Source organism: Corvus cornix, chromosome 9, assembly GCF_000738735.6.
Source record: "Corvus cornix cornix isolate S_Up_H32 chromosome 9, ASM73873v5, whole genome shotgun sequence".
NCBI lineage: Eukaryota > Metazoa > Chordata > Aves > Passeriformes > Corvidae > Corvus > Corvus cornix.
Genome location: NC_046339.1, coordinates 23,419,380 through 23,444,126, shown reverse-complemented (window position 1 = coordinate 23,444,126; position 24,747 = coordinate 23,419,380). Strand labels below are relative to the sequence as shown.

Here is a 24,747-nt window from a genome sequence, read left to right as displayed (position 1 = left end):
GCTGCAGGAGCCTTCTACCAGCGGGCTGAGACCGTGCACAGCTCGTGGCCGGAGTGTCCAGCACTGGCTTGGCTTCTCCTGGAGCCCTTCTGACAATGGGATCACACGCAGTGATGGCTGGTTGGATCTGGGTTGGGAAGGGTTTGTGCACTCTTGTTTTCCAAAAAAAGCATTGTAAAACATGTATTATTTATATTATTTATCATGTTTATTTATTTGTTCGTTTTATGGTATTAATTAAATAATTACGTAAATAAATATATAGGTAGAAACAATTATTTCTTATTTATTTCTTTACTTTGGTTCCTGAGCGGAACGGTTTTCCTCTCCCTGAAGGAATTCCTGAATTCCTGTGGTGGATTCTGGGGCAGAGTTTGGGGATGGCTGGGGTCGTGGTAATGGGATCAGGGGTGATGGGTGCAGTGGGTTCCAGGGCAGAGTAGGGTCTGGGGGTGCTGGGCTGTGGTGGTTTCCAGGGCAAAGAGGTTGGAATGATGGGGGGGTGGTGGGTTCAGGACAGAGGGAGGGGTTGGGGGTGATGGGCTACGGTGGGCTGCAGGCCAGAGGGCTCGGGGGTGCGGGGAAATGGGGGTACCGGGGTTCAGTGCGCTCCAGGGCAGAGCGGTTGGAAGTGCTGGGTGCGGTGGGTGCCGAGGCGGGGAAGGGATCGGGGTGCTGGGTGCGGGGGGTTCCAGGACAGAGGGATCGGGGTGCTGGGTGCGGGGGGTTCCAGAACAGAGGGATCGGGGTGCTGGGTGCGGTGGGGCGGGGGCGCTGGGCTGCGGTGGGTTCCCGTACAGAAGGGCGGGGGGCACAGGGCCGGTGCCCCCCGGCCCATCCCGTCCCCACGGGGGTCTGGCGGCTCCACCTGCCCCCCCGCGGGGCGGCCCCGGGGCCGGGCCGGGCCGGGCTCCGCCCGCTGCTGTCGGAGGCTCCGCCGGGCCGGGGCCGGTGGCGCAGAGCGGGACCCTCCGAGCCCGCGTTCGTCCCGCTCCCGGGAGGGGAGGAGCCGGGGGGGCTCCCGGGGAGGAGCCCGGGGGGCTCCCGATGAGGCGCCGGAGGATGAACCAGCTGTACATCGGCAACCTCAGCCCCGCCGCCACCGCCCAGGACCTCCGGCAGCTCTTCGGGGAGCGGCAGCTGCCCCTGCCCGGCCAGGTCCTCCTCAAGTCCGGCTACGCCTTCGTGGACTACCCGGACCAAAACTGGGCCATCCGGGCCATCGAGACCCTCTCGGGTGAGCGACCCCCCCCGCGCCCCCCGCATCCCCACCGCGACCCCCTCATCCCCTCCCCCCCGACGCCCCCTCCCCGGGCATCCCCCAGTCCCCCTTCCCTCCCTCCTCTCCCTCCTTCCCTCCCTCCTCCCGCCCCGGCTCTTCCCAACCTCGCCTCTATTTTTCGCTGATTTTTTTCTCCGATTTTATTGGGAGCCCCCGGGGCGCGGCGCCCCCCGGCCCGCCGTCCCGCCGCCCCCCGCCGCCCCCGGGGACCCGATTACGAGGTGCCCAACCCCAACTCCCCGGGGGCGCCGAGCGGGGGGGACCGGGGGCCCGGGGGGGGGGCGGGGGGCGCGGGGACAGCCCGGGGGTGCCGGGGGGGTGGGATACGATGGGATCCCATGGGGTGGGATCAAGTGGGCCGGGATTTGTCGGGGGGATGCTGCCCTGCCCCATCCCGGGGGGATGCTGAGCGCCCCGCTGTCTCCGCAGGGAAAGTGGAGCTGCACGGCAAAGTGATGGAAGTGGATTATTCCGTGCCCAAAAAGCTCAGGTAACCCCGCGCCGTCACCCCCAGACTGCCCCCCGATCCCTGTGTCCATCGCAGCGGGACGGGGGGCGCGCCGGGCGCTCCGGGAGCGGGGATGCGGGGGATGGGGGGGGCGGGGGAGCCCCGTCGGTTTTACTTTCGCTCCGGAGCGCAGCGCGGGGGGGAGGGGGGGAAGGAGCTGCCGGCCCACGGCCGCGTTCCCACGGGCGGGCACCCCCGTGATGCCTCCCCACCCCACGGTGCCCACCGCTCCCGGGTTAAACAGCCGCTTATTTAGCAGGAAAACACGAAAAAAACCCCCTTTCCCCTCACTTTCCGCGGCGTGGACGGGGGTTTTTCCCAGCAGCGCAGCCACCCGCACCCTTAGGGATGTTATTTTTAGTCGGTAATTCATCAATTTCCCCTCTCCAAACACCTCATCCCCCCTTTTATCCAGCCGGAGAACCCCCAACCCCGAAGCATTTTCCACTTAATGCATCGCGGCGAGCGCGCCCTCTCATTTCCATCAGGTGCCCGAGGCCGGCCTGATGGGCACACGCGTTCCACAGGGAAAACAAACCCCGCGACCGTGTGGCGTAGCCTCATCCCGAGGTTTATTCCCCCCCCCGTCATGTGTCGGGATAAAAGAGGGGAAAACAAAAATAAATAACCCCATCGTCTGCTCCGGGCGGGTAATTCGGGGCCGCTTGGCGCGGAGGCTTGGCCTGGGCTGGGAGGTGGGGTACGGATTTGGCCCGGGATTGCTGCTGGGGTATTAATTTGGAAATGACGGGGGGGTTGGAAATGCTGTTGTGTAATTGAGGCTTACGGGGGGGGAATGGCTCGTGCCCGGCATCACGTGTGCCGGAGTGGGATTTCGTCTTCGGCAGGGATCGCACACTCCCTTACCTTCAAAAATCCATCCAAACGAGCTGCCCAGAAATACCCAGGTGTGACATTTCGAAGCTAAACCTCTTCAGCAGCCTCGGGTTGGGCTGCCGGGGACTTTGGAAGAGGGATGGAGCCAGAAATTGGGAGTTTGGGGCCGTAGTACAGAGCCAGGGCTCGACCTTTACCATGTAGCAGGGGATGTAAACAAGGAATTCATCTTTAAATTCTCCCGTCGGGGCTCGGGTGCTCCTGCTTTTCCTCCCAAGTTTTATAATTAGAAAAAAAGCCATTTAACCAGCCCAGAAATAAATACTGATTTATTTTACATCGCTCTGTGTTCAGCTGGCTCCAAGTTTTCTATTCCCAAGTTTCTTCCGATTATCGAGATCTAATTTAAGCTGATATCTTTTTATGCCCAGCTCAAGAAATCTACCCTGCTTTATATTAATATCCCCAGTCTGGGGGGCTGTGCCCTGACTCAGTAGATTATAGATTTTATTTTTGTAATGTGATTTTCGGCAGGGAACGGAGACTCACGTGGTTGTGTTTATATCCCCCCCCTCCTTTAAATTTGTAGAAAATCCAATTTTTATGGTCGTGGTTGAGTCCTGGAGAGACGCTGGGATTTCAGAGAGTGAAATGGTAAAAATCTCCCTGTGACTGAAATGAATTTGGGGGTTATTGGGGTTGGGGAACCCGAGCTGCGTTGGCTCTCACCCCTGGGCATTCCTGCGTCACGGGGATGTGAGGAGGTGCCGATGCCCAGCGCTTCCCTCCGTGCCCGACTTCACCTGGAATGCTTAATTTTTATATTAAAATCTAGCACAGATCTGGGTTATCAATATATTTATATACCTATAAATACATTTGGATAAGGAGCGGGCTGGAAAACCCCTGGGACATCTGGCCACGGGAAGGAGGGAAGGGAATTCCTCGAGGGGAGGTGCTGGCAGAGGGGATGTTTCTGTTTCTCCGAAGGCAGGAATTAGATGTGACAGCGGTGGGAAGGAGCCTGAATCCTGCCCAGTCCATCCATTCACCTCCCACGAGTTTAAAACCAGCTCTTCTGCTGCCATCCCGATGATCTGGGCTCCTGCAGGAGGGATCCAACAGCCTCACGGTTGTTTTTTTCCCCTTGTATATGTTGGATTGTGCCTCGGGGAATTAAAGAAAAAAAAAAACCACTTTATTTTTTAATCAACATTTTCTATTTTTAAGTTTTTTTTAAATTGATTTTAAACTCAGCAGGAGCAGGGAATACTTTTATTTGCTTGAAGCAGTCCCACTCCACGAGTATTTTGCTCTTGGAGCGTGGCCGTGGGGAAAGCAGCAGCATCTTCCCCCTTAAAGATTGGTTGTATATCCCTACAATCGTTAAAAATCGTGTTAATGGAAAAGAAAGAAAAGAAAGAACATACAAAGATAGATAAAAAGAAAGAGCATTTAAAAAAAAAAATCAGGATTGGTTGTGAAAAATGAGAAGTAAAACTCGGCTACCCCAGTGCTGACTGTTATACAAGAATTGGATAAAAATGAGGAGTTTAAAAAGTAGCAGATCTCCAGTTATTGTCCTCAAACCAGTCCCGTTTTGGGGGTTCTGGTTGGGAAGGTGCCTTTTAATTTCTGTTTCTGCCGTCATTGTCAGAAATGTGAAAGGAAAGCACGTGGGAGATGGGAAGAGCAGGGAGAGGAGCCTGGAAATCACTGTGATGTGAAATGATTATCTAGAAATATCTCATTATGTGTCAAACTCGGGTGGTTTTGCCCCAGAGGAAGGTGGCAGGAGGGGGAGTGGTGCCAGTGCCTGCCCGAGGGGCTTTGCTGGGGGTCATTTTATGGCATTTCCTCCCATTTCAAAAAGAATTACCCTTAAATAATTCTCTTTTGAGCATCAACTCAATTCTCATTTCTTCGTGGTTTTGCTTTATTGATTATTTACTTATTTCCCTGTGTTTTTCAACCCATAAATGCTGGTGATGTTAAGGCTGGGGATAAACATCCAGGCCCTTTGTTCTTCCTCTGGGCACCCCATCTTTGCTTTCCTTATCAATAATTGCCTGTCGTTAGTGAGTTGCTTAATTAGGAGAGAGGAGTTCCCGTGCACACCAGTTGCTTTGGCAGGAAAAGCCCCTGGAACCTCCCCAGGTGTGTCTGGAAATGCACACGGGGAGCAGAATATTGAATTTGGGGTGCTAAAAGTGGGGCTGCTCTCAGTCCTAGTCCTGTATCCTTAAAGAGAGATATTTTGAAACTTTTAGCGTCTTACAAATTGATACAAATTAATAATGTATGGTGGTGTGTTTCAAGTATTTGGTAGCTTTTATGTAGATACAAAAAAAAGATATTACCTGTATAAAAACAGTATATAAAAGCTACTTTATATATATATTTATATGTATAAAAATATACTCCTAATACATATTTTTATATGAGATATATGGACCAGATGAGCTCTAAAGGTCCCTTCCAACCCAAACTATTCTATGATTCTATATTTATGTAAGTTGATATGAAACATTTATAAAAATATATTCGATTACATAAAATGCACAAAATATTCCTATATAACATTTTATAAGACGTATTTCTATACAAAAAAGAGACTTTTTATATATAAATATATTTATGTATAGACATACATATGAAGTTGCCAGGGCAATGCTGGTCACATCCAGGATGGGAAACCCCCCTCCTGCTGCCCACTGGATGTGTGCCCAGTGTCCCAGAGGTCTGGGATGTTCCCAATGGAGCTGGCCAAGAGAATCCCCTTGGAGTTGATCCTTTCCCAGACTCCAGCGCTGGCTCTGGCGAGGGGTGACACTGGTGCTCGTTTTTATTTTATTTTATTTTATTTTATTTTATTTTATTTTATTTTATTTTATTTTATTTTATTCTATTTTATTTTATTCTATTTTATTCTATTTTATTTTATTATCTGTTTGCAGGTGTGGGTGAACTGGGAGTTGGTGGTGTTTGAGTTTTGGTTTTCTTTAGTTTCCTTTCCACTTGGGTCTTTGCTTCCATGAATTTTCTGTCCTTTCTTTCCCCCCATTTCTTTTCCTCAATTTCCTTTCCCTGCTTTCTTTTGCCCCCTTCTTTTTCCTCCCATTCTTTCCCCCCTTCTTTTCCACCTTTTTTCTTCTTTTCCCCCATTCTTTTCTTCCCCTTTCTTCCTCCCCTTTTCTTTCCTTTTTTTCTCCCCGCCTTCTTTCTCCCCTTTCTTTTCCCCTTTTTTCCCCTTTTCTTTTCCCCTCTTCTTTCCCCCCTTCGTTTTCCCTCCTTTCCCCCTTTCCCCCACCTTCCTTTCCTTCTTCTTTTTTCCCTTATCTTTTTTCCCCTTTCCTTCTTTTTTTCCCCTTTTTTCTTTTCCCTTTTCCCTCCTTTATTCCCCATCTCTTCTTTTCCCCCTTCTTTTTCCCTCCCTTCTCCCTTTCCCCCCACCTTTCCCCTCTTTTTTCCCTTCTTTTTTCCCCCTTTCCTTTTTTCCCCCCTTTTTTCTTTTCCCTTTTCCCCCTTTCCCCCCCTTCTTTCCCCCCTTCTTTTTCCCTCCCTTCCCCTTTCCCCCCCACCTTTCCTGTCTTCTTTTTTCCTTTCTTTTTTCCCCTTTCCTTCTTTTTTTCCCCTTTTTTCTTTTCCCTTTCCCCCCCTTTTCCCCCCCTTCTTTCCCCCCTTCTTTTTCCCTCCCTTCCCCCTTTACCCCCACCTTTCCCATCTTCTTTTTTCCCTTCTTTTTTCCCCTTTCCTTCTTTTCCCCCTTCTTTCTTTTTTCTTTCCCCTTCTTTCTTCCCCCCTCCTTTCTTTCCCCCCACCCCTCCCATTTATGTTTTCCCCTCCTTTTTTCCCCTCTCCTTTTTTTCCCCCCCCTCCTTTTTTTTACCACCTTCTTTCCCCACTCCTCTTCCCTCTTTTGTTTTCCCCCCTTCATCTGCCGGGGCGGTGACAGATGGGCCGCGATTCCCGATTCCCGTCCGTCCCTATTGTTGATCCATCGCAGCTCCGGGGGCTGGAGCGCTCCGGTGCCTCGGCAGGACGAGGCCGGGGGGGCTTTACCAACGAGGGATTTTAATTCCTTAAGAGCGTCAGGGCAAAGCCCCCAGGCTGGGAGGGGAACTGGAGCAGCAGCAGCCTCCACGCTCCTGGCAACTGGTGGAAACTGGGGCAGCTCTTTAATGCTCATCCAGCGCTCACAGAGCTGCTGCTCCGCAGGATCTGCTGCTGGGTGGGCTTGGGTGACAGCAAAACTCCTCCAGGACAACGCCAGGAGACCCAGAAAATAGATATAATAATGAGCAATCACAAATCCAACAGCCACTTCCTTCCCTGCCCGGTCAGGGGACTGTGGCTGGCTTGGGCTCCGAGCTGCTGGGTCTGGAAAATTCAGCTGGGACAGAGTTTGGTCCCTGCCTGATGATGGGAATCATTTTTTTGTAGATGTTTCCTTGCCTGGGACAAACATTTCATAAAGCAGGCAGAGCCCCCACTGGGTTTTCAGCATGTTTTCCCTTTGCTTTTTTCCCTAGTTCTCTTGAAAACTGATTTTTATGGAAAACAGGAGGTGGCAGAGAGTGTTTTCTCTGCCCTCAGTGCTGATCCGAGGTGGAAGGTGATAAAATCCCTTAAGCTTTATTATAGGAAGATATTACAAAGCTTGAGTAGGAAAAAAATCCATGTTTTTTAGGGCAGAGAGTGGTGAAGCCATCCTTTGTATTCCATTATATTAATTATATACCATTATATATTATTTTTCTTTATTATTGTTTGGTATTACTGTATAGTATTATATTGCTATATTAATTTTTTGAGGTTTTTAAATTATATTTCAGGGCTGATATTTAAGCCAGCTTGCTTCTGGTTCCCAAATTCTTGTGGGAGACAAAGCCCCTCTGGAGCTTCCCCTTGACTAAGGGGTGGTTGGGTGATCTGTGGGGCCAGCAGGGAAGATCCAGGGATCCATTGTGGATGTTGGGCAGGGAGCTGCTGGCATTTCACACCTTCGTGTTGTTTTCCCACTCGTCCTTCTGTGTCCCTGGATTTCAAGAGGGTTGTTACCTACTGTTTCCCTGGAAGCTACAGGAGGGCAGGAAGCCAGGCTGGAAAAAGTGGGGGGATGTGCCAAAACCCCCTCAATCCTCCTGATTCTGGGGAATAAACCCTAAGTTTTAAGGCTTTTCTGTTTTACTGCCTGGTTTCAGCAAGCGCAGGTAGCAGGCACGTGGCAGCGGGGATGCTGGCAGGCGTGGATGGCTGGGGGCTTTTCCATCCCCTTTCCCTGCAGGATTGTGATGTCAGCCCTGTGATTCTGCTCTAATGGATGCCTGAAATGACACACAGCTCCGTCCTGGATTATTTCATGAGCCCACTTTACCTCCTCACTCACTGCTTGATCCTCCCTGTGCTGCCGGCAGCTCCCGGTACCCAAACCCCAGCTCTGGGGTGGAAGAGTTGCTTCCTCCTCGAGCTGCTGGTGAGCAGGACCACTTTGGGATCAATTTAGAAGGGGAAAAAAACAGGTGAACCTGGTTTCTTTAGCCCTTGAAGCTGGTGAGGCAGCGAGGTGGGTGTGTGGAGGTAGGGAAGAGCCAGAGGGATGCAACTCTCTGGGTTATCCGAGGGCACTTGCTACAGCAGAGCCAGTTGCATCACACACTTGAGTGTTTTTCTCCCAGCTGGTTATTAGGATTTCTTTTATTTTTTAAATCCCCACCAGTCTGCTGCAAAACAGGGTGGGTGAAACGTGGCTGCTGTGCCCTCATGAGCTCCTGTGCCGGCGTTTTGTGCGTGCCCTGGAGTCAATCCCTGGGGTTTGGGAGAGCGGGGAAAATGAAACTAGAGTCAGAATCAGAATAAAAATCAAAATAAAGGGGGTTTCTGGCTCAAAGTTGCCCCCGGGAGTGGTGTTGGTGAAGAATGGCCCATTCCCCAGCCCTGGGAATAACACATCCATCCGTCCTGGCTCTGGATGTACATGCCTGACTCCATCAGTGATGGCTGTGTGTGGTCCAGCACTGCTTCCACCAGGTGTGCGATTCCAAGAGCCATAAACACACCCAATAGGAATAATAACCTTATTTTAAATGCTGAGTGGTGATGCTGAGCTGCTGGGAATGCTGCCCGTGGGAGCTGAAGCTTGAGTGCCCTTCGGGTGTCTTTAGATGCCCTGCACCAGTTTGGACGGATGCTGGAAGTGGGAATATGCCGCAGTGTCCCATTGGGAAGTGGGGTTATGTGGCACCTCGCTTGTGATCCTTCTGTTTGGGTGTTCTGGGAGGTGGGCCAGGAGGGGTGAGGCAGCACCTTGGGAGACCAGGGCTGCTGTGATATCTCCCCTGGCATCTGCCTTGGCAGAGGAGTAGGGAAATTATGGCCCTGGAGCAATCCAATTCCAGGCAGGGCTTTTCCAGGAGTGGCAAAGGGACCGTGTCCAGCCGTTGTGCTGGTTCCTTTTGGATGTGCCCTTTCCAAATGCCATGTGTCCCCTGGGCTCCTGGGCTTTGGTGACAGGTGGGCTGAGCCAAATGAGCCCCAAAAGGAGAGCGGCTCCTCCGTGGCCCAGCCTGGGGCATCCCGATGGTTCCCACACTGGGAGAGGAGGATGGCTGCAGGGATGCTTTGGCTGGGAGCTGAGCAGTGGCACCTTGGGATGAAGGTTGGTTTGGGTCTGGGAGGTGGTGGGAGCGACTGGGCAGCGTGTCTGGCTCTCTCTGGTGGTTTGAGACTCGCAGGGATTTGTTCAGGCACTCCGGCCTCACTGTGTGGCACCCATCATCCCAGGAGTGGGATGTGTCTCTTGGAGCTGGCAGGAGCGGTCTCCTGGGAGCTGAGTATCCAGGCAGGACCTGGGCATCTTAAAATAGCCCCTCTGGGAAATGCTGGTGGGTTTTAAAAATGAAACATATCCCATTTTCTGGAGTGGTCCCTGTGGAATGTTTGTACTGGGAACAGCGTCGGCCACGGACGGGTGACAAGGGCAGGAGAAGGGCTCAGGCTGTTGGTGGACAGAGCAGGATCACCACTGCCAGGGTCTCCCTTGGGCCGGCTCCTCCTTCCTGCCGTGGGTGGTCATGGCTGGGGGTGGGGTAGGACAAACCCTGCTCCTTCCCTCACAGGGATTCTGGGATTCCCAGCTGGGAAATCCCTGGTGGCAGCTGGGGACAGGAGCCTTTTCCTGAGCACGCCTGCTCAGCTGGATCCCAGCGCAGGGTTTGTTGTCCCACTGACCATCCCTGGCTGAGCAGCCCCAGGAGATACCAGGCTCCCTGGTGGTCTCACCTGCTTGCCCATGGTCCTTCTCATGGGATGAGCTGTGGGGTTTGTCTTGCCCTCACAAACCAGATTTCAAAAACCATCCTTTTCCCTGCCTTTTCCTCGCTGGCCCCAGTGTCTGGCCCCAAACTACCTGAGGAACTCTTTATCTGCCAAAATTGTTGGCAGGGGCTCAGGGTTTGTGAGAGCATGAGTTGTGAGAGCAAGGACCAGAGCTGGAAGGTCTTGTTTCCCAGCAGCTGAAGATTGTTGGTGGGATCAGGTTGTCGATGTCTTCTTCCACCTCCTCCTGCCTCCTTGTCCTGCAGGATTTGGCCCAAGGCTCCTGGGTGTTGGTGGCCATCAGCTGGGACTGCTTCTGTGTTCCCGTGGAACTCCCAGGCTGGTGGGACCTGTCCTTCCAAGCATCCTCCTTGAACTCATCCCAGGGAAAAGGAAAGCTTCACAAAACCAGCTTCCAGCTGCTGATCAGCTCCTGAAACCTGGCTCTGTGTGTGGGCATGGGGAAACTTGGTCAGGAAAGCCATCCCTGGTGCTGGGAGGGGTGGTCCAGCTGTGCTCTGCTCAGAGCGTTGGAGCTGGGCTAGGTGAGAACATAGGACAGTGCTGTGCTTGGAGCTGACTGGCTCCAGGCAGGCTTGGGAATGCTGATCTGGGTGGCTCGTGGATGAGCTCGTGGCTTGGCTAGATCCTGCATGGACGGGGCTCTCACTGCCCAAGCACATCTCACAGCCAGGCTGGGGGGATGTTTGGGGGCTGCTGCCCTTGGCAGTGCTTCCTGTGCAGCCACAGCCAGGTGGGGAATGAAGCCATGGCCAGGTTGGGAAGGCAACCACAGTTTGGGAATGCAAGCATGGCGACACTGGGAATGAAGCCATGTCCAGGTTGGGAATGGCACCACAACCAGGCTGGGAGTGAGCCATGGCCAGGCTGTCATGTGAGTTTGGAAGTGCCACTGGACAAGCTTGGGTGTGTTTGCCATCTCCAAGCTGGGGCCTCCAAGGATATTTATTTGGGTTTCCCCAAGGAAAGCAGCCCCATGTTGCTGGGAAGTGGTGGGCCTCAGCTGGATGTACTTTTGGAGAGCTCCCCTCAAGGTAGATCAGGGCAGGCCATGGTGGGGCTGGGGGTCCCGTTCCCAGCCCCGAGCAGCGTGGGCAGGGCTGTCCACGCATCCTGGTGTGGTCATGACTCTGCAGAGGCTCCTTTCAGGAGGTTTCCTTGGAAACCTGACAGCCAGCATGAGGAGGGAGCGTTCCAGAGAGCTTCAGCGCCTGTGGTGACCAGGGCAAAGCTGGGAGAAATGACTTTCCCTGGGGATGAGCTGCCCTGGCTCGGCGTGGGAAAGTGGGATGCTTTGGAAAGCTGTCAACAGCTGCTGTCTGATTCCCAGAGAGGCTTTTCCCTCCGCCCTGAGGTGCCTGCAGACCCTAACCCAGGGCTTTGTCTTTGCAGGAGCAGGAAGATCCAGATCCGAAACATCCCCCCCCACCTACAGTGGGAGGTAAGAAGTGGCTGATCCCAGAAACGTCCCGTTCATCTCCGCCTCAGGCAGCGTGAGCTGTGCTGCTGGAGCACGTGGTCTGCACATGGGCCACCCTGTAACTTCCCAGTAACCTCAGGAGGGAGCATGAACTGGGCTCCAGCTCCTGCCTGCTTGTGGGTAGCAGAGCTGTGGGCCAGCTTTGAGCGGTGGGCCAGCTTTGGGATGATGGGATGCAGGTGGGTGGAGGCACTGGAGTGGTTGGGTGGTGCTGGACGGTGTTTGTGGGTGGAGTGGGCTCTTGCCCTGCCTGCTTGGGGCCTCACCTGCCCGGTTTGCTGCTCTGTCCCCAGGTGCTGGATGGCCTCTTGGCTCAGTACGGCACGGTGGAGAATGTAGAGCAAGGTAAGATGGTCCAGCGTGGTCCTCATCCCTGCAAAATTCCCAGCGCTGCTCCCCAGCTCTGCCCAGGCTCCAGGAAGCTCACTGGGATGAAACCTGATTATCCCAGTAGCACTGGTCTGAAATGGGTTTCCCTTTGAACACAAACCCTGCTGGTGGAGGTGGGGCTACCTGTCCAGTGGTGCGATGTCTTGGGCCACCCATCCTTCATCCCTGGGAATGCTCCTGGTCCCTGAAAAATGGAAAAAACTATTATCCCTGCAAGCAAAAATGAGCTGAGTGTAGCTTGGGATCCACTGGTGGGTCAGGGATGTCCAGCCTTGCATCCTGCTTGGATCCAGCCCAGTCCTGCAGTGCCCAGGCGTGCCATGGGACAGGCATCTCCCTCCCCCCATCCCAGCTGTAGCCCCCTCCGGAGCGTGCCGGGAGCAGCCGTGACACCTCTCCCATCCCTGCTCCAACTCTTCCTTCTCTTGCTCCCCGCAGTGAACACAGACACAGAAACTGCCGTTGTCAACGTGACCTACGCCACGAAGGAAGAGGCAAAAGTGTGAGTGGGTTTTGTTTGGCTTTGCCCGTAATTTCACACCACGCCAGCTTTCCCAAGGAATCCCAGCTATTTTCCAGGCTTCTCTAAGCTGTCCCACCACTGGGCTGTCTTCTGCCTTCTCCCCTGGCATGGGAGATGGGGTAATACAAATCAGGGGTTATTTCACAAGGGGAAGGGTCGTTCCAAGCAAAAGGTTTTATTCCAGGCTTGTAGAGGCGTCAGCCCTGTGCTGGAGACCAGCCCTAGGAGCAAATATTGAGCTTATTATTATTATTAGCGGCCAGGGTGTTTTTGATATGATCAAGAGTAGATCCCAGGCCCCGGAGAGCTTTTGTGAGTCCATTTGTTGATGGACATTCCACCAGCTTCCCATCTGAGTTGACCCATCATGGCATTGGGTAAGTGAGGACAGAGATGGGGACAGTGATCTGCTGGTCCAGGAGGGCAGAGGCGAGTCCTTCTTGTGCGTCCAGCCTCGGCTGGATGTGCTGTGGACCACAGATAAACATGACATGAGTGTCTTAGAATCATGGAGTTCCCTGAGCTGGAAGGGACCCACAATGATCACTGAGTCCAAATCCTGGTCCTGCACAGGACAGCCCCAAAAATCCCACCGTGGTCTTGGCATGTGTGGCAATAAAGGAACACTAAGAGTTTCCCCAACACAGCAGTGCTCAATGCTTTGGGATAAGAGGCCTTTTTGAACTCAGGAAAGGGATGATGAAGCTGCAGAAGTCCTCAGAGGACGTGGGGTTCAGGCTTGGCAAGGAGCTGCTTGTGATCTGTCAGTAGCCAAAGTGGGATGTGGGAAAGCTGAAGCTGGCACCGGCATGGCCGGACATCGCTGCTGAGCAGGGGCTTGGGGAGTGAAGAGTCCCAGTGCTCCCTCCCAGCCTCATCCAGCCAGGAAGGGAGTTGGGGTTCCCAACAGAGGGGGCACCACGTGCTGCATCCTTCTCCCTGGAGCAGCGGTGGTGGCTCGGAGCTGCCCTTGTCACCTTTTCCATGTCCAAAAAACCTGTGAGAGCATTCCCATGCTGTGTGGTAGCTTCTGGCAAGGGCTTTGCCCTGGTGCAGGGGCAGGTCCCTGAGCTGCTGTCCCACCTCTGCTGGCAGGAGAAGTCATGTGCCAGCTTTGGCATGACCCATGTGGAAGGGGACGATGTCCCACCACGTTATGGGGCTTGCTCCTCATGGGAAACGTGTGGGGCTCTGGCTTCCCATGGCCACCTTCTCCAGACTGGGGAGGGAGGAAGACACAGGTTGGGAAGAGCCCTTGTTCTATGTGTGGTGGGGGTACTGGAGAGGACCCCATCCCCGGGGAGCCCCCTCACCACCGCCCGCATCTCCCTGCCTTGCAGAGCAATAGAGAAGCTGAGCGACCACCAGTTTGAGAACTATTCCTTCAAGATTTCCTACATCCCGGATGAAGAGGTGAGCTCCCCTCCGCCCCCTCAGCGATCCCGCCGCGGGGGCCACTCTTCCAGGGAGCGGGGCTCCTCCCCGGGGGGCTCCTCGCAGCCCAAACAGCTCGATTTCCCACTGCGGATGCTGGTGCCCACGCAGTTTGTTGGTGCGATCATAGGAAAGGAGGGCTTGACCATAAAGAACCTTACTAAGCAAACCCAGTCCAAGTAAGTACTTCCAATGGTTTTGTTTCCTTCTGTAGGGTGCTGTAGGTCCCAGCTCGGGTTCTCCCTGCACTGGGGGCTTTGGAGTGCCAGCCACTGCTGATTTCTTGGGGTGCAGCCTTCAGGGGGTGGTGGCAGAGCTCAGGTCCTAAACCATTCCTGCTGGCCAGGGTGGCCTGGGTGTGGCAAGAGGGGGATGCACACTGGAAAAGGCCTGGGATGAGTTCCTAAAGCCTCATGAGAACAGCTGGGGGTGAGGCTTTAGGGAGAAATGGCAAGTTTGGGGATAAAATCCTAAAGGGGAATCCTCGGTGCAGTGGTCTTTGTCCTTGGGATTTGCTCATCCTGCAGCATCCCATATGGGCTAGAGCTGTTGAGGGGAGAGGGATGCTGTGGGAGCCCTGCCACGAGAAGGATGGCTTTTGTAACTGTTTGAAGCCTTTTTCAGCTATTAACGTGTTTATTTTTGAACTAAAAAAAGGAAAAAAACCAAAAAGTGGGATTGTCGTGCCAAAGTTTTCCATGTTTCTCATGTTGCTGTTCTCCTGATCTCACTGCTCATTCTCTGCATGGTTTTCCTGCATGGTTTGTTCCTGCCCAGGTGTGTTTGTGTTTAACCCAAAGCTGTCTTCTCCTGTGCTCATCATCCTGAACCTGGTGATCCCATGGGATGTAGGACTCCTGTCCCAGAGCATCCTAGTTCTCAGAGGAGATTTTAGAGGCAAATCTTTGCTAGTAGTGTGGCTGGAGGTAGAAAGATGGGCCAAACCCTGGCACTGGGTTGGCAGGAAGAGGTTTGTACGGAAAGGGGGCAGAGGAGTAGGGAGAGGAGCTCTTGGAGCCCAGCTTGCCCCAGGGCGTGGCCACCTGGTAGCCATGAGCAGATCCTGGTTGGCCGCAAGCTCTTCTTCTCCAGGTGAGTCCTGGTGGGAGATGAGCAGCAGGTGTAGCTGCATCCTCACCACCCAAGACTGGAATTTGCCCTTTCCGAGCCCTAAGCCTGGCAAGGAAGGTGGGAAGGTGCTGGTTTCTCCCAACCACGAAGCCAAACGCTGTTGCTTGGAGCAGTTTCTGCCACTGAATTGTCCCTCCTTGTGGACGAAGACCCGGTGCCGTGGAGGAAGGCCATGCTCAGTGCTCTCCCCTGCCCTACACATAGTGGGGCACTACCTCTGCTCAGGTTTGGGCGAAGGGGACCTCAAGAATCCGTCCCAGGCAGCCACAGGAGCCCCTGTCCTTCAGCTTGGGTGTTATCTCACACTCCATCCCTGCCTGGGCCACCCTCATCCACCGGTGTGATGATCCGAGGGTGACATCCTGTTGCCCGGTCCCTGCTCCTCCCCAGAGCAACACTGGGTTCTGGATTCCTCTGGTCACGTTGGATTTCATCCCTAGTTCCACACAGAGAGATCCCAGAGATGCTTCTGAGCCCCGCGGAGCGAAACTGTCCCCAGGCTGAGCCATCTTCTTCTTGAAGAAGCCCAGACCAAGACCCCAGCCCAGCAGGTGACCTTCCACAGCCCTTGGAACTCCATGAGGAGAGGATCATGGCTACCCAGCAGCCATGGGACTGCGATAACCCTACAGGCACACTGTATTGTCCACCTGGAGAGGGCTGTGCCTCGTGGCAGCCATTCCCTGACGCGTTCCCAGCACCCCGTGAGGTCTCTTGGAGGCTTTTCCTGCTGCACCATAGGCAAACCTTGTCCCCCCATCCCTGGTCATCCCTCCCGGCAGCACCTGGTGATGGGGTGAGGGTGCTGAAGGTCCCTTCTCCATCCTCCTGTTGGAATGGAGCAGTTCAGCAGTGGCACTGGGATGTGCTGGGAGGTCCAGAGCTCTCTCTTCTCCAGCTCTCTGCGGGGGGTACGTGCCTCCTTCCTTCTTCTCTCTGGCGAGTGAGCTCGTGCCCACACATCCAGACGTGGGATGGGTTGGTCAGCCAGGAACCTGTCTTGTGCCCCTCTCTAAGGCTTGTCCAAGGTCCTCATCACCTCAGTGCCTCCATCCAGGCCTTTCGTGGCGCTTGGTCCCTCTCTGGCATGACGGCTCTGCTGTGTCCTCATCTCCACCAGCCTCAGCTGCTCATGCGTCCAAGGAGCTGCGTGGCTCCCATCTATGGGGTTTGTTGGGATTCCTCATTGATTCCCCCTACCTTGGGAGCACCAGCCTGGTCTGTCATCGCCTCACGTGGCCATCATGACGTGTTCACCCTGCCCCCGGCGAAGGGGTGGCAGCAAGTGTCCCTGTACCTGCTGGGAACGGATCCTCCAGGCCAACCTGAGGGAGCACCTCAGAGGGCGTCACTCAGCACACGGCTGGGTCACCACGGGCTGTCGACGTGGCCAGAGGGTGCCAGTGTTTCCATCATCGCTTTGCATGGTCCACTCAGCACCAGTCTCCTGCCTGAACAGCTCCAACTGAAGCCACGGGAGATCTGCAGAGATGGAGCCTACGAAGGGAATCACGCTCTGTCTTCGCTCCCTGCTCAGTGCTTGGATGGAACCACTCTGGGGCCCCTTTGGAGCGGGTGGGGTTGGCTCTGCCCTTTTCTCGGGGAAGGCTCACCCAGCTGCTCCCCTTCCACCGTCCTCCGTGTTCCAACGTGCTGGTTCTTGAGCTCCTGGAAGAGTTGACCTGTGCAAACCCACCGGGACCCTGCAGCGTCCCAGTGTGGCACTGTGTGGTGACTCTGCCCTGCAGCCCTTGGCCTGGCACATGCAGCAGCACCCTGGATGATCCCGGTCGGGACGGGACGTCGGAGACATGGCCAGAGGGCACCCACCGTGTCGGAGCTGAGCGCCGGCAGCATTCTGGAGTGGCTGAGCTGCCACTAACGCACCTGCTCGGAAGATCTGACCCTGGCTGCAGCAGTGACAGGGACACCAAGGTGGTGGCCGATGGCAGGATGGCCGCACAGCATCACCCTCCGGTGGGAAGAGCGCACGGACTCGTGCGGAGAAGACGGAAAGGTTCTTCCCCCTGTTGTCCAAGGCGCGTGGTTGAGGTGCGGGAGTCTCCTACCCTGCTTTCCTCTCTCCCTCTCTCTCAGGGCTTTGCCAGGTACGGTTGAGCGTGAGGAGCGAGCTGGAGGCCGTGCCTCCTCCCGCCATGAGCTGAGGGAGGACCAGAGGAGTAGAGCACGGTCCCTGCCGGTGCGCACGGGAGCCTTCTGGTCTCCCCTGGAAGGGCGTGAGTACCAGCGCTGTTGTTGCCGGGTGCCTCCGTGTCGTGACAGACGCTGCCCATGGGTAAGTGCTCTCTGTCCCGAAGGACGTGGTCGCTGGACAGCCTCGGGTGTTGTGCAGAGAGAGGCAGAGGTCGGAAGGGACCTCTGGAGGCCTCTAATCCGGTCTCCTGCTCCAAGCGGGACTGGCATCAGAGATGATAGACCAGGTTGCTCAGGGCTTTGTCCAGTTGAGGATTTGTTCTGCCCCCTTGATGCATTGGTTGATGTTGTGACACCCCTCAGCTTCCAGGACCTTGGGTCCTACAGGCGAACGCGGCCCAAATCTGATCCAAACCACCCGAAACCAAACACTGCCTGGGCTTGTGTGAGCCGGGTGATGGTAGATGCACCTGAGACCCAGGTTCACCCCAAAGCTTGAGCAAGTGTTGAAATGAGTTTTTCTCAGCTCCTGAGCTCTCAAAACCCTCTGTGTGACACCAGACCCATCTCAGGGGCTCCTCTCTGCTGGTTGTTTCGCCGCAGGGTTGACATCCATCGGAAGGAGAACGCCGGCGCTGCCGAGAAGCCCATCACCATCCACGCCACGCCGGAGGGGTGCTCGGAAGCGTGCCGCATGATCCTGGATATCATGCAGAAGGAGGCTGACGAAACTAAATCGTGAGTGCTCCTGGCTCAGCCAAAAGTGTGGTGGGAAATGGTGGTGGTGGTCCTTCTTTCCACCACATTCTTAGTACCTGTGGCTGGAAATTTCTATTTCCTGCCTGGCTGAACCTTTAGATTTTTTTTTTTTTTTAAATTCCATTTTAGAGCAGAAGAGATTCCCTTGAAAATCCTGGCACACAACAGCCTGGTGGGGAGGTTGATTGGCAAGGAGGGCCGCAACCTCAAGAAGATTGAGCAGGACACGGGCACAAAGATCACCATCTCCCCGTAAGTTCTTGTCACAGGACCAGGGGCAGTGGCTTCCCACTGCCAGAGGGCAGCGTTAGATGGGATACTGGGAAGAAGTTCTTCCTTTTGAGAGTAGTGAGGCCCTGGCACAGGGTGCCCAGAGAAGCTGGGGCTGCCCGTGGATCCCTGGAAGTGTCCAAGGCCAGGTTGGAAAGGGCTTGGAGCCTCCTGGGCTAGTGGAAGGTGTCCCTGTCCATGGCAGGGGCTGGAACTGGATGCGCTTTCACGTCCTTTCCAACCCAAACCATTCCATGATGCCATGATGAAATGATTCCGTGAAATCCTGGCGAACACCAGGCCACCCCATTCCATCCAACATGGTACAAGCAGTGCTGGAGCCAAAAAACAGAGCAGCTGTGTCCTCCCATGTGCATTCCCCATCCCAGGTGGATGTTCCTCATCCCACGTGGATGGCGGTGGCAGGCAGAGGGCATGTGGTTCTCACATGGTCTCGGGGGGGAGCCCTCAGCTGTGATTTGAGTTTTTCTGGGGTTTTTCTTGACTTGAAGAAGGAGTGTAACCGTGCCTCTGGATTTTTCCCATGGGGCAGGTTGCAGGATTTGACCATCTACAACCCTGAGCGCACCATCACGGTGAAGGGCAGCACGGAGGCCTGCTCCAACGCCGAGGTGGAGATCATGAAGAAGCTGCGCGAGGCCTACGAGAACGACGTGGTGGCCGTCAATGTAAGCTCAGCCCTGCCACCAGGGCTGCTCTGGCTGCAGGTGGCCAGATGAGAACTCAGAGTGGAGGTCAATGTGTTACAACAAGGGTTGGGCCTCGCTCATCACATCCACACTGTGTTGAGAAGCCCAGGACTCCACCTTTCACACCTTTCTCCGTGTCTTTCCTTTCCCAGCAACAGGCCAACCTGATCCCAGGACTGAACCTCAGCGCTTTGGGCATCTTCTCCACAGGGCTGTCCATGCTCCCGTCCACCCCAGGGGCCCGAGGGGCTGCAGCTGCCACCCCGTACCACCCCTTTGCAGTAAGTGTGAGATGTTCCTGGTGTCTGGAGTGTCCTGCCAGAGCTGTTGGGTTTGGGTGGACACCGTAGCTGTAGGAGCCACCTCATGGGAGCTCTGACTCTCAGCCATTTGGGGAGGATGCTCATCACAGCAGCAAAGTGGAGAGGACAGGGAATGGAGGTGGCTTGTCCCTGCTTGAAGATCAGCTGCATCCCTGTGTTGTGCTGAGCTGGGTTTCACCAGTGTTTAAGGACCGGCTGTGTCCCAAGGGTGCTGCTCTCTGAAGAGAGCATGGAAAAGCCATGTAGGTGGTCTTCAGTCCTGACCCCAAGCCCACCACTGGGTTGTGATGGTATGGAGTGGGTTGTGCCCTGTGGGTCTGGTCTTGGTGGCCACCAGAGCCCCCTCGTGTGGCCACAGGGCGTGCAGGGGACAAGCAGCCGCCCTGTGCATCCACTGCCATCAGTGGATCCCTGCCCTCGCATCCAGGGGTCTGTGCTCGTAGGGAGCCAACCTTCACCCCACCTCACAGGGGAGGGTTCTCCTCCTTCTTGGGGTGCTGAAACCTGGGCAAGGATGTTCACAACCCCTGAGGTGACAGTGGGCAGGGATGGTGCCATGCCAGGAGAACAGGATGGCCAAGGTGCTGATGGAGATGGTCCATCCCAGGTGCTGTGGGCTGTCTCTGTTAGTCCCTAAATAATTTATTCCGAGCTGTGGGTTAATTTACCTGTGCTGTTTTCTTTCCCTGGAATGTCAGCAGCAGAGCGGGCGGAGGAGGACGGTGAGTGCCAGGAGGGATGTGGGGGGGGATGTGCTGGCTCTGGGGGGCTCCAGGACGGTTGGTTGGTCACTCTCAGCCTGTGGAGGGGAGGATGCTGTGCCTGTATCCACAGCCTTTGGGAGACAGCTGTAAGAATTATTTATGGGTGTGATGGAGAGGAGCAGGACAGGTCTCCTGAAGCGCCTTTTTTGCTCTGGGGTCCTTCACCCCAAAGCTTTGTGTGGCCTTTTTCAAGCGCCCCTGGTGAGGTGAGAAGGGGACCTTTTTTCTGATACAACCATTAGCAGTATGCAGCCGAAAAAATGCAGTGGGGAGGGACTGGGCTTAACTGGGAGCTCCCACCCCCATCCCAGCCTCGTGCTGTGCCACAGGCGCAGGATCCGGGCTGCAGCTCATCCTTGGATGTGCCTGGAGTCTCCTGGGGGTATTCAGGAGATGAGGGGTGGTCACTGTGTCCTTGTGTCGCTCATGCTGGTGACACACTCCCCATGTCAGGGTGGGGGTGGCTGGGAAGGGGCTGGCACCTTGAGGACGTCATTGATGTCACTGACCCTCATTTTCTCTCCCACCACAGGGCTCCTCAGCCTATCTGTCAGGTCTGTACGGAGCCCCCCCAGCCGGCGCCTTCCCCCATCAGCACCCCGTAAGTTTCCCTTCCCCAACAGTGCCCTGGCACCTCCTGCCATGAGGTCTTCCTTGGGCACGTTGTAGGAGGGCAGGCAAAAAGCAGAGAGTGCGTGCCAGGACCACAACCCGGCCCAACTTAACCCAACCCAACCCAACTTAACCCAGTTTAACCCAACCCCACCAAACCCAACTTAACCCAATTTAACCCAACCCAATTTAACCCAACCCAGTTTAACCCAACCCAACTTAACCCAACCCAACTTAACCCAACCCAACCCAACTTAACCCAACCCAACTTAACCCAACCCAACTTAACCCAACCCAACCAAACCCAACTTAACCCAACCTGACCCAACCCAACTTAACCCAATTTAACCCAACCCAACTTAACCCAACCCAATTTAACCCAACCCAACCTAACCCAACTTAACCCAACCCAACCAAACCCAACCCAACCCTGCCCACCACCTCTTCAAACCTGGAATGCTGGCAGAGGGAAGCGACCCCCTGATCCAGCTGTTCCCCTGACCCTCTGGCTCTTCCGTGCCCTTTCCAGCTGCCAGAGCAGGAGGTCGTGAACTTGTTCATCCCAACACAGGCGGTGGGGGCCATCATCGGGAAGAAGGGGCAGCACATCAAGCAGCTGGCACGGTTTGCTGGCGCCTCCATCAAGGTGAGCAGGACTGCAGGGCTGGGCCAGGGCTTTGTGCCTCAGTTTCCCCTTCCCACTGCTGAGGGCAGAGAAGGGAGCCCTTGGTGAATAGTTTTGCTCCCCAAATTAGTAGAAACCCAGTCCTGCAGCATCCTGATTGTCACCGCTGCTTGGGCAGGGGCGTGTCTCTGCATGGGAGGTGTCCCTGCATGGGGGCACATCCCACACAGGGAAGGTCTTGCCCGAGGAAGGGTCACACTCACAGTCCTTCCTCATCCCTCCACAGATCGCCCCAGCAGAAGGTCCAGACGCCAGCGAGCGCATGGTGATCATCACGGGGCCACCTGAGGCTCAGTTCAAGGTGCGGTGGCCACGGGGTGGGGGCTGGCTTGGGGACATGGGCAGGGGCAAGGTGAGAGCATCCCTTTGGTCCCCACTGTGCCAGGGGGGGCTTCTCGGCTTGAGGACCACGGTTCTGGTGCTGCCAGACATTGGCACATCATTGCCTGTGGGAGTGAAGGGCCCAGCAGGCCACCTCCAGGACACTGCCCACCACCTTTATGTCCCTTTTGTTCTCTCTCCAGGCCCAGGGACGAATATTTGGGAAGCTGAAAGAGGAAAACTTCTTTAACCCGAAAGAAGAAGTGAAGCTCGAAGCCCACATCAAGGTGCCTTCCTTCGCCGCCGGCCGCGTCATCGGCAAAGGTGGCAAGACGGTAGGTGGGGGTGTGGGGGCTCCCACCTGCCCTGGGAATGCAGAGCTGGACCTCCTCTATCTCCCATCACCTCTGTCCCAGTGCTCCGTGATATCAGTGATGTCTCGGTCCCAGCCCCATGTCCTGGGGGATGGCTTGGGATGGCAACCATCCCAAGGGGGAGAGGGTGTGAGCCACAGCAGCCTGGTGCCACGTGCTGGCTCAGAGCTGGGGTGGCACCAGCAGTGGAGGGTTTTGGCTCTTCCGCAGCAAAACCTGGATCTCTGTCGTTTGCTCCAGGTGAACGAACTGCAGAACTTAACGAGCGCAGAAGTCATTGTGCCGCGAGACCAAACCCCGGACGAGAATGAGGAGGTCGTCGTCAAAATCATTGGGCATTTCTTTGCCAGTCAGGTAAGGTTTGGCCATGGCTCTCCCAACATTCCCAGTTTAAGGAGAGCTGCCAAGCACAGCGTTCCCTGAGCGGCTCTGAGTGGTTTCTGTGCACCCAGGATGCACTGAAGGGGTTTTTGCCTGCATTCAAATTAAAGATTGGCTCGATTTAGCCAAAATCTGTGCCTGGGATGAAGGGTGGGAATTGGCTCCTGCATCCCAGCTGGGTGCATGTACCAGGCTGGGTTTCTGATTGCAGGAGGGTGGTGACACCCCAAAATCGAGGCTCTTGAGTGGTGGAAGAACAAGTCAAGCCTTTGCTTTAGCACATCCTCATTTCTCTCAGAATCACTTCTGTGCTTGCCCTGGGGTTAAAAGCTGGAGGGTCGTGATGCTGTTGCAGGGGGCTGACACTGCTTGGGCTGGGCTCGGCTCTGGTGTGGCTGGTGGTGTGGGGAGGGAGCCCAGCCTCTGGTGGCCTCCCCAACCCCCGTTTCTTGCCTTGCTCAGACTGCCCAGCGCAAGATCAGGGAAATCGTGCAGCAGGTGAAGCAGCAGGAGCACAAACACGCTCAGGGAGCCGCGGCCTCGCAGCACAGCAAGTGAGGCTCCCGCCAGCACTGCCCGACGAATGTAACCCCCCGCCAGCGCCGGACCCCAGCAGGTCAGGGGACAAACCAAAGACCCCCGAGCCCTCGTGCAGCCAGGCTGTGCAGAACCGGGGCACGGGGGGCTCTCTCCATCCCGCAGCTTCCGCCTTACTCCATCGCCGCCCCGCTGCTCCCCCGTCAGTTGGACTAACACAGGCAGAGAGAGGTGGTTTTTATTTCGGAATTCTCCCCCAACCCTGCCCCTTCCACCCAGGAGGAGCTCGCCCGGCCTGGGGGGCCACGGCGCAAGGCGCTCGTTAATTTAGAATTAATATATCGATAACGAAACTAACGCCGATTTTTAAGTTTTGTAAGATTTTATTTTTTAACTCACTTTTTAAAAAATTTTTGGGGGAGGGGGCTGTTTGTTTTTAGTAAAAGCAGGCTTTTCTAGAGGTTGAATGGCAGGAGCTGGTCCATTGGTTCTCTAATGCACCGTAGAGCAGAGCTGTCGGATCGCCAGCAGGGAAAAAAAATATTAAAAAACTGTTAAAAAGCGATTTCTGAAGGGCTTTGAGAAGAGCAGGGCCTGTAGGAGCCAAGAAGATTCCTCTTGTAGGAATTGTTCCTCTCTTTCACACCCCCTTTCCTCTTTGCTTTGGACTCCAAAAGTGGGGTTTGCATCCGTTCTGTCCCCCCTTTCTGTCTGTCTGTCCTCTCTCCATCACTGCCCAGCTCTGGAAAATGATGGGCAGCACCAGCCCTGCCCGCTTTGGGCTGGGATCTTTGGGGAAAGATCCCTGTTGAAGGGAGAGGAGGGGGAAAATGGGTGAAAAAAATGGATTTCCAAGAGGTTGTCAGCCCAGGGCTGGAAAACCCAACCAGCAAAATTGGCTTCAAATGAAAAATAACCCAAATAACTGCCCCTGACACACACACACACAAAAAACTACCTCAGGTTTTCGTACCTCAGCACCTTGTGCTTGTGTTGCCCTTTTAGAGATTTTTGTACGCCTTGTAAAACTGATAGTTGGAGCATTTTTTTATTTTTGTAATAAAAAAAAAAAACGAGTTGGAAAAATGATCTCGACCAAGTCAGCTGCGAGGTGGAAGAAGGAAACCATCCCCCGTGTCCCAGAGCTCTTCCGTAGTCTCCTGCAAGCCGAGAGCCAGTGGCTGTTCCTTTGGAGAAAGCTTGAGAAATGGTTAAAAAGCAAAAAAAAAAAAAAAAAAAAAAAAAAAAGGGAAAAAATAAAAAAAGCCAAACACACACACAAAAAAAAGGGTTTAAGGAAATCAAAGTGCCGGATGGAAGCGGTGAAAGCCGACGGGCAAGAGCAGGGAGAGGAGCTGAGGTGCCGGTGCCAGCGCCGCTGCCCAGGGCTGCGAATCCGTGTTTTCCTCTACTGCAAAGTGTTCTGTGAAAACCAACCCGAGACACTGAGAACAAAGAGAAATATATCCAGCTAACCAGAGCCTGAGCCTGCTCTCCGTTGCCTTCTTTGGGGTCCCGTGCGCTGGTCACAGCTGGCCATTCCTCCCTGCTGCCGGGGAGGGAAGGGCTGGATGGGGGGGAATTTGGGGTGGGGGAGGGTCATTGGCACTGCCAGAAGTAGCTTCACCCAGGGCCCTGGGAAGTGTTGCCATCATGAAGCCACCTCTGCCTCCCTCCCTGCACATCCCTGGCAAAGCTGAAACGATGGAACATCCAGTGGGGAAAGGCGCCAGATGGGGCTGGGATGGCCTGTGGGGGGCAGGGCCTGGGGTGCTACTGGGTGCCACAATGAGGGAACCCCACTCCATGAGCCCCAGAGCTGGACTCTTCCCTCCCACCCCTCCAGCCCTGGGAATGCTGCCATGGGAGAGTGGCTCTGGTGGCACCTGGGACACTCAAAACTGCAGCCCCAAACCGGGAGAAGCAAAGGGAAG

General features: G+C 55.0%; 1 protein-coding gene across 3 annotated transcripts; it reads left to right on the top strand.

The window, feature by feature from the left end:
* Positions 1 to 918: 918 nt before the first annotated feature.
* On the top strand, positions 919 to 24,299 carry IGF2BP2 (insulin like growth factor 2 mRNA binding protein 2). 3 transcript variants are annotated; one of them, XM_039556805.1, is made up of 18 exons: positions 919 to 1,237; positions 1,712 to 1,772; positions 11,358 to 11,406; positions 11,739 to 11,790; positions 12,274 to 12,337; positions 13,699 to 13,771; positions 13,904 to 13,971; positions 17,681 to 17,815; positions 17,966 to 18,088; positions 18,660 to 18,795; positions 18,969 to 19,097; positions 19,838 to 19,861; positions 20,436 to 20,504; positions 21,045 to 21,161; positions 21,427 to 21,501; positions 21,725 to 21,856; positions 22,136 to 22,249; positions 22,739 to 24,299. In XM_039556805.1, exons 1-18 carry the CDS (start codon positions 1,048 to 1,050, stop codon positions 22,832 to 22,834), a joined length of 1,707 nt encoding a protein of 568 aa, XP_039412739.1. In that variant the 5' UTR covers positions 919 to 1,047; the 3' UTR covers positions 22,835 to 24,299. The 3 variants fall into 3 exon arrangements, with proteins under 3 accessions (XP_039412739.1, XP_039412738.1, XP_039412737.1); XM_039556804.1 differs by having other exon boundaries at positions 13,699 to 13,971; positions 19,841 to 19,861; XM_039556803.1 differs by having other exon boundaries at positions 13,699 to 13,971.
* Positions 24,300 to 24,747: the final 448 nt, after the last annotated feature.

Bases quoted from the DNA above. Each gene is read 5' to 3' on its own strand.
- IGF2BP2 (XM_039556803.1), top strand. From the start codon at position 1,048: ATGAGGCGCCGGAGGATGAACCAGCTGTACATCGGCAACCTCAGCCCC. The intron at 11,791-12,273 runs GTAAGATGGTCC...TGCTCCCCGCAG, and splicing joins GGTGGAGAATGTAGAGCAAG to TGAACACAGACACAGAAACT. The intron at 13,972-17,680 runs GTAAGTACTTCC...GTTTCGCCGCAG, and splicing joins ACTAAGCAAACCCAGTCCAA to GGTTGACATCCATCGGAAGG.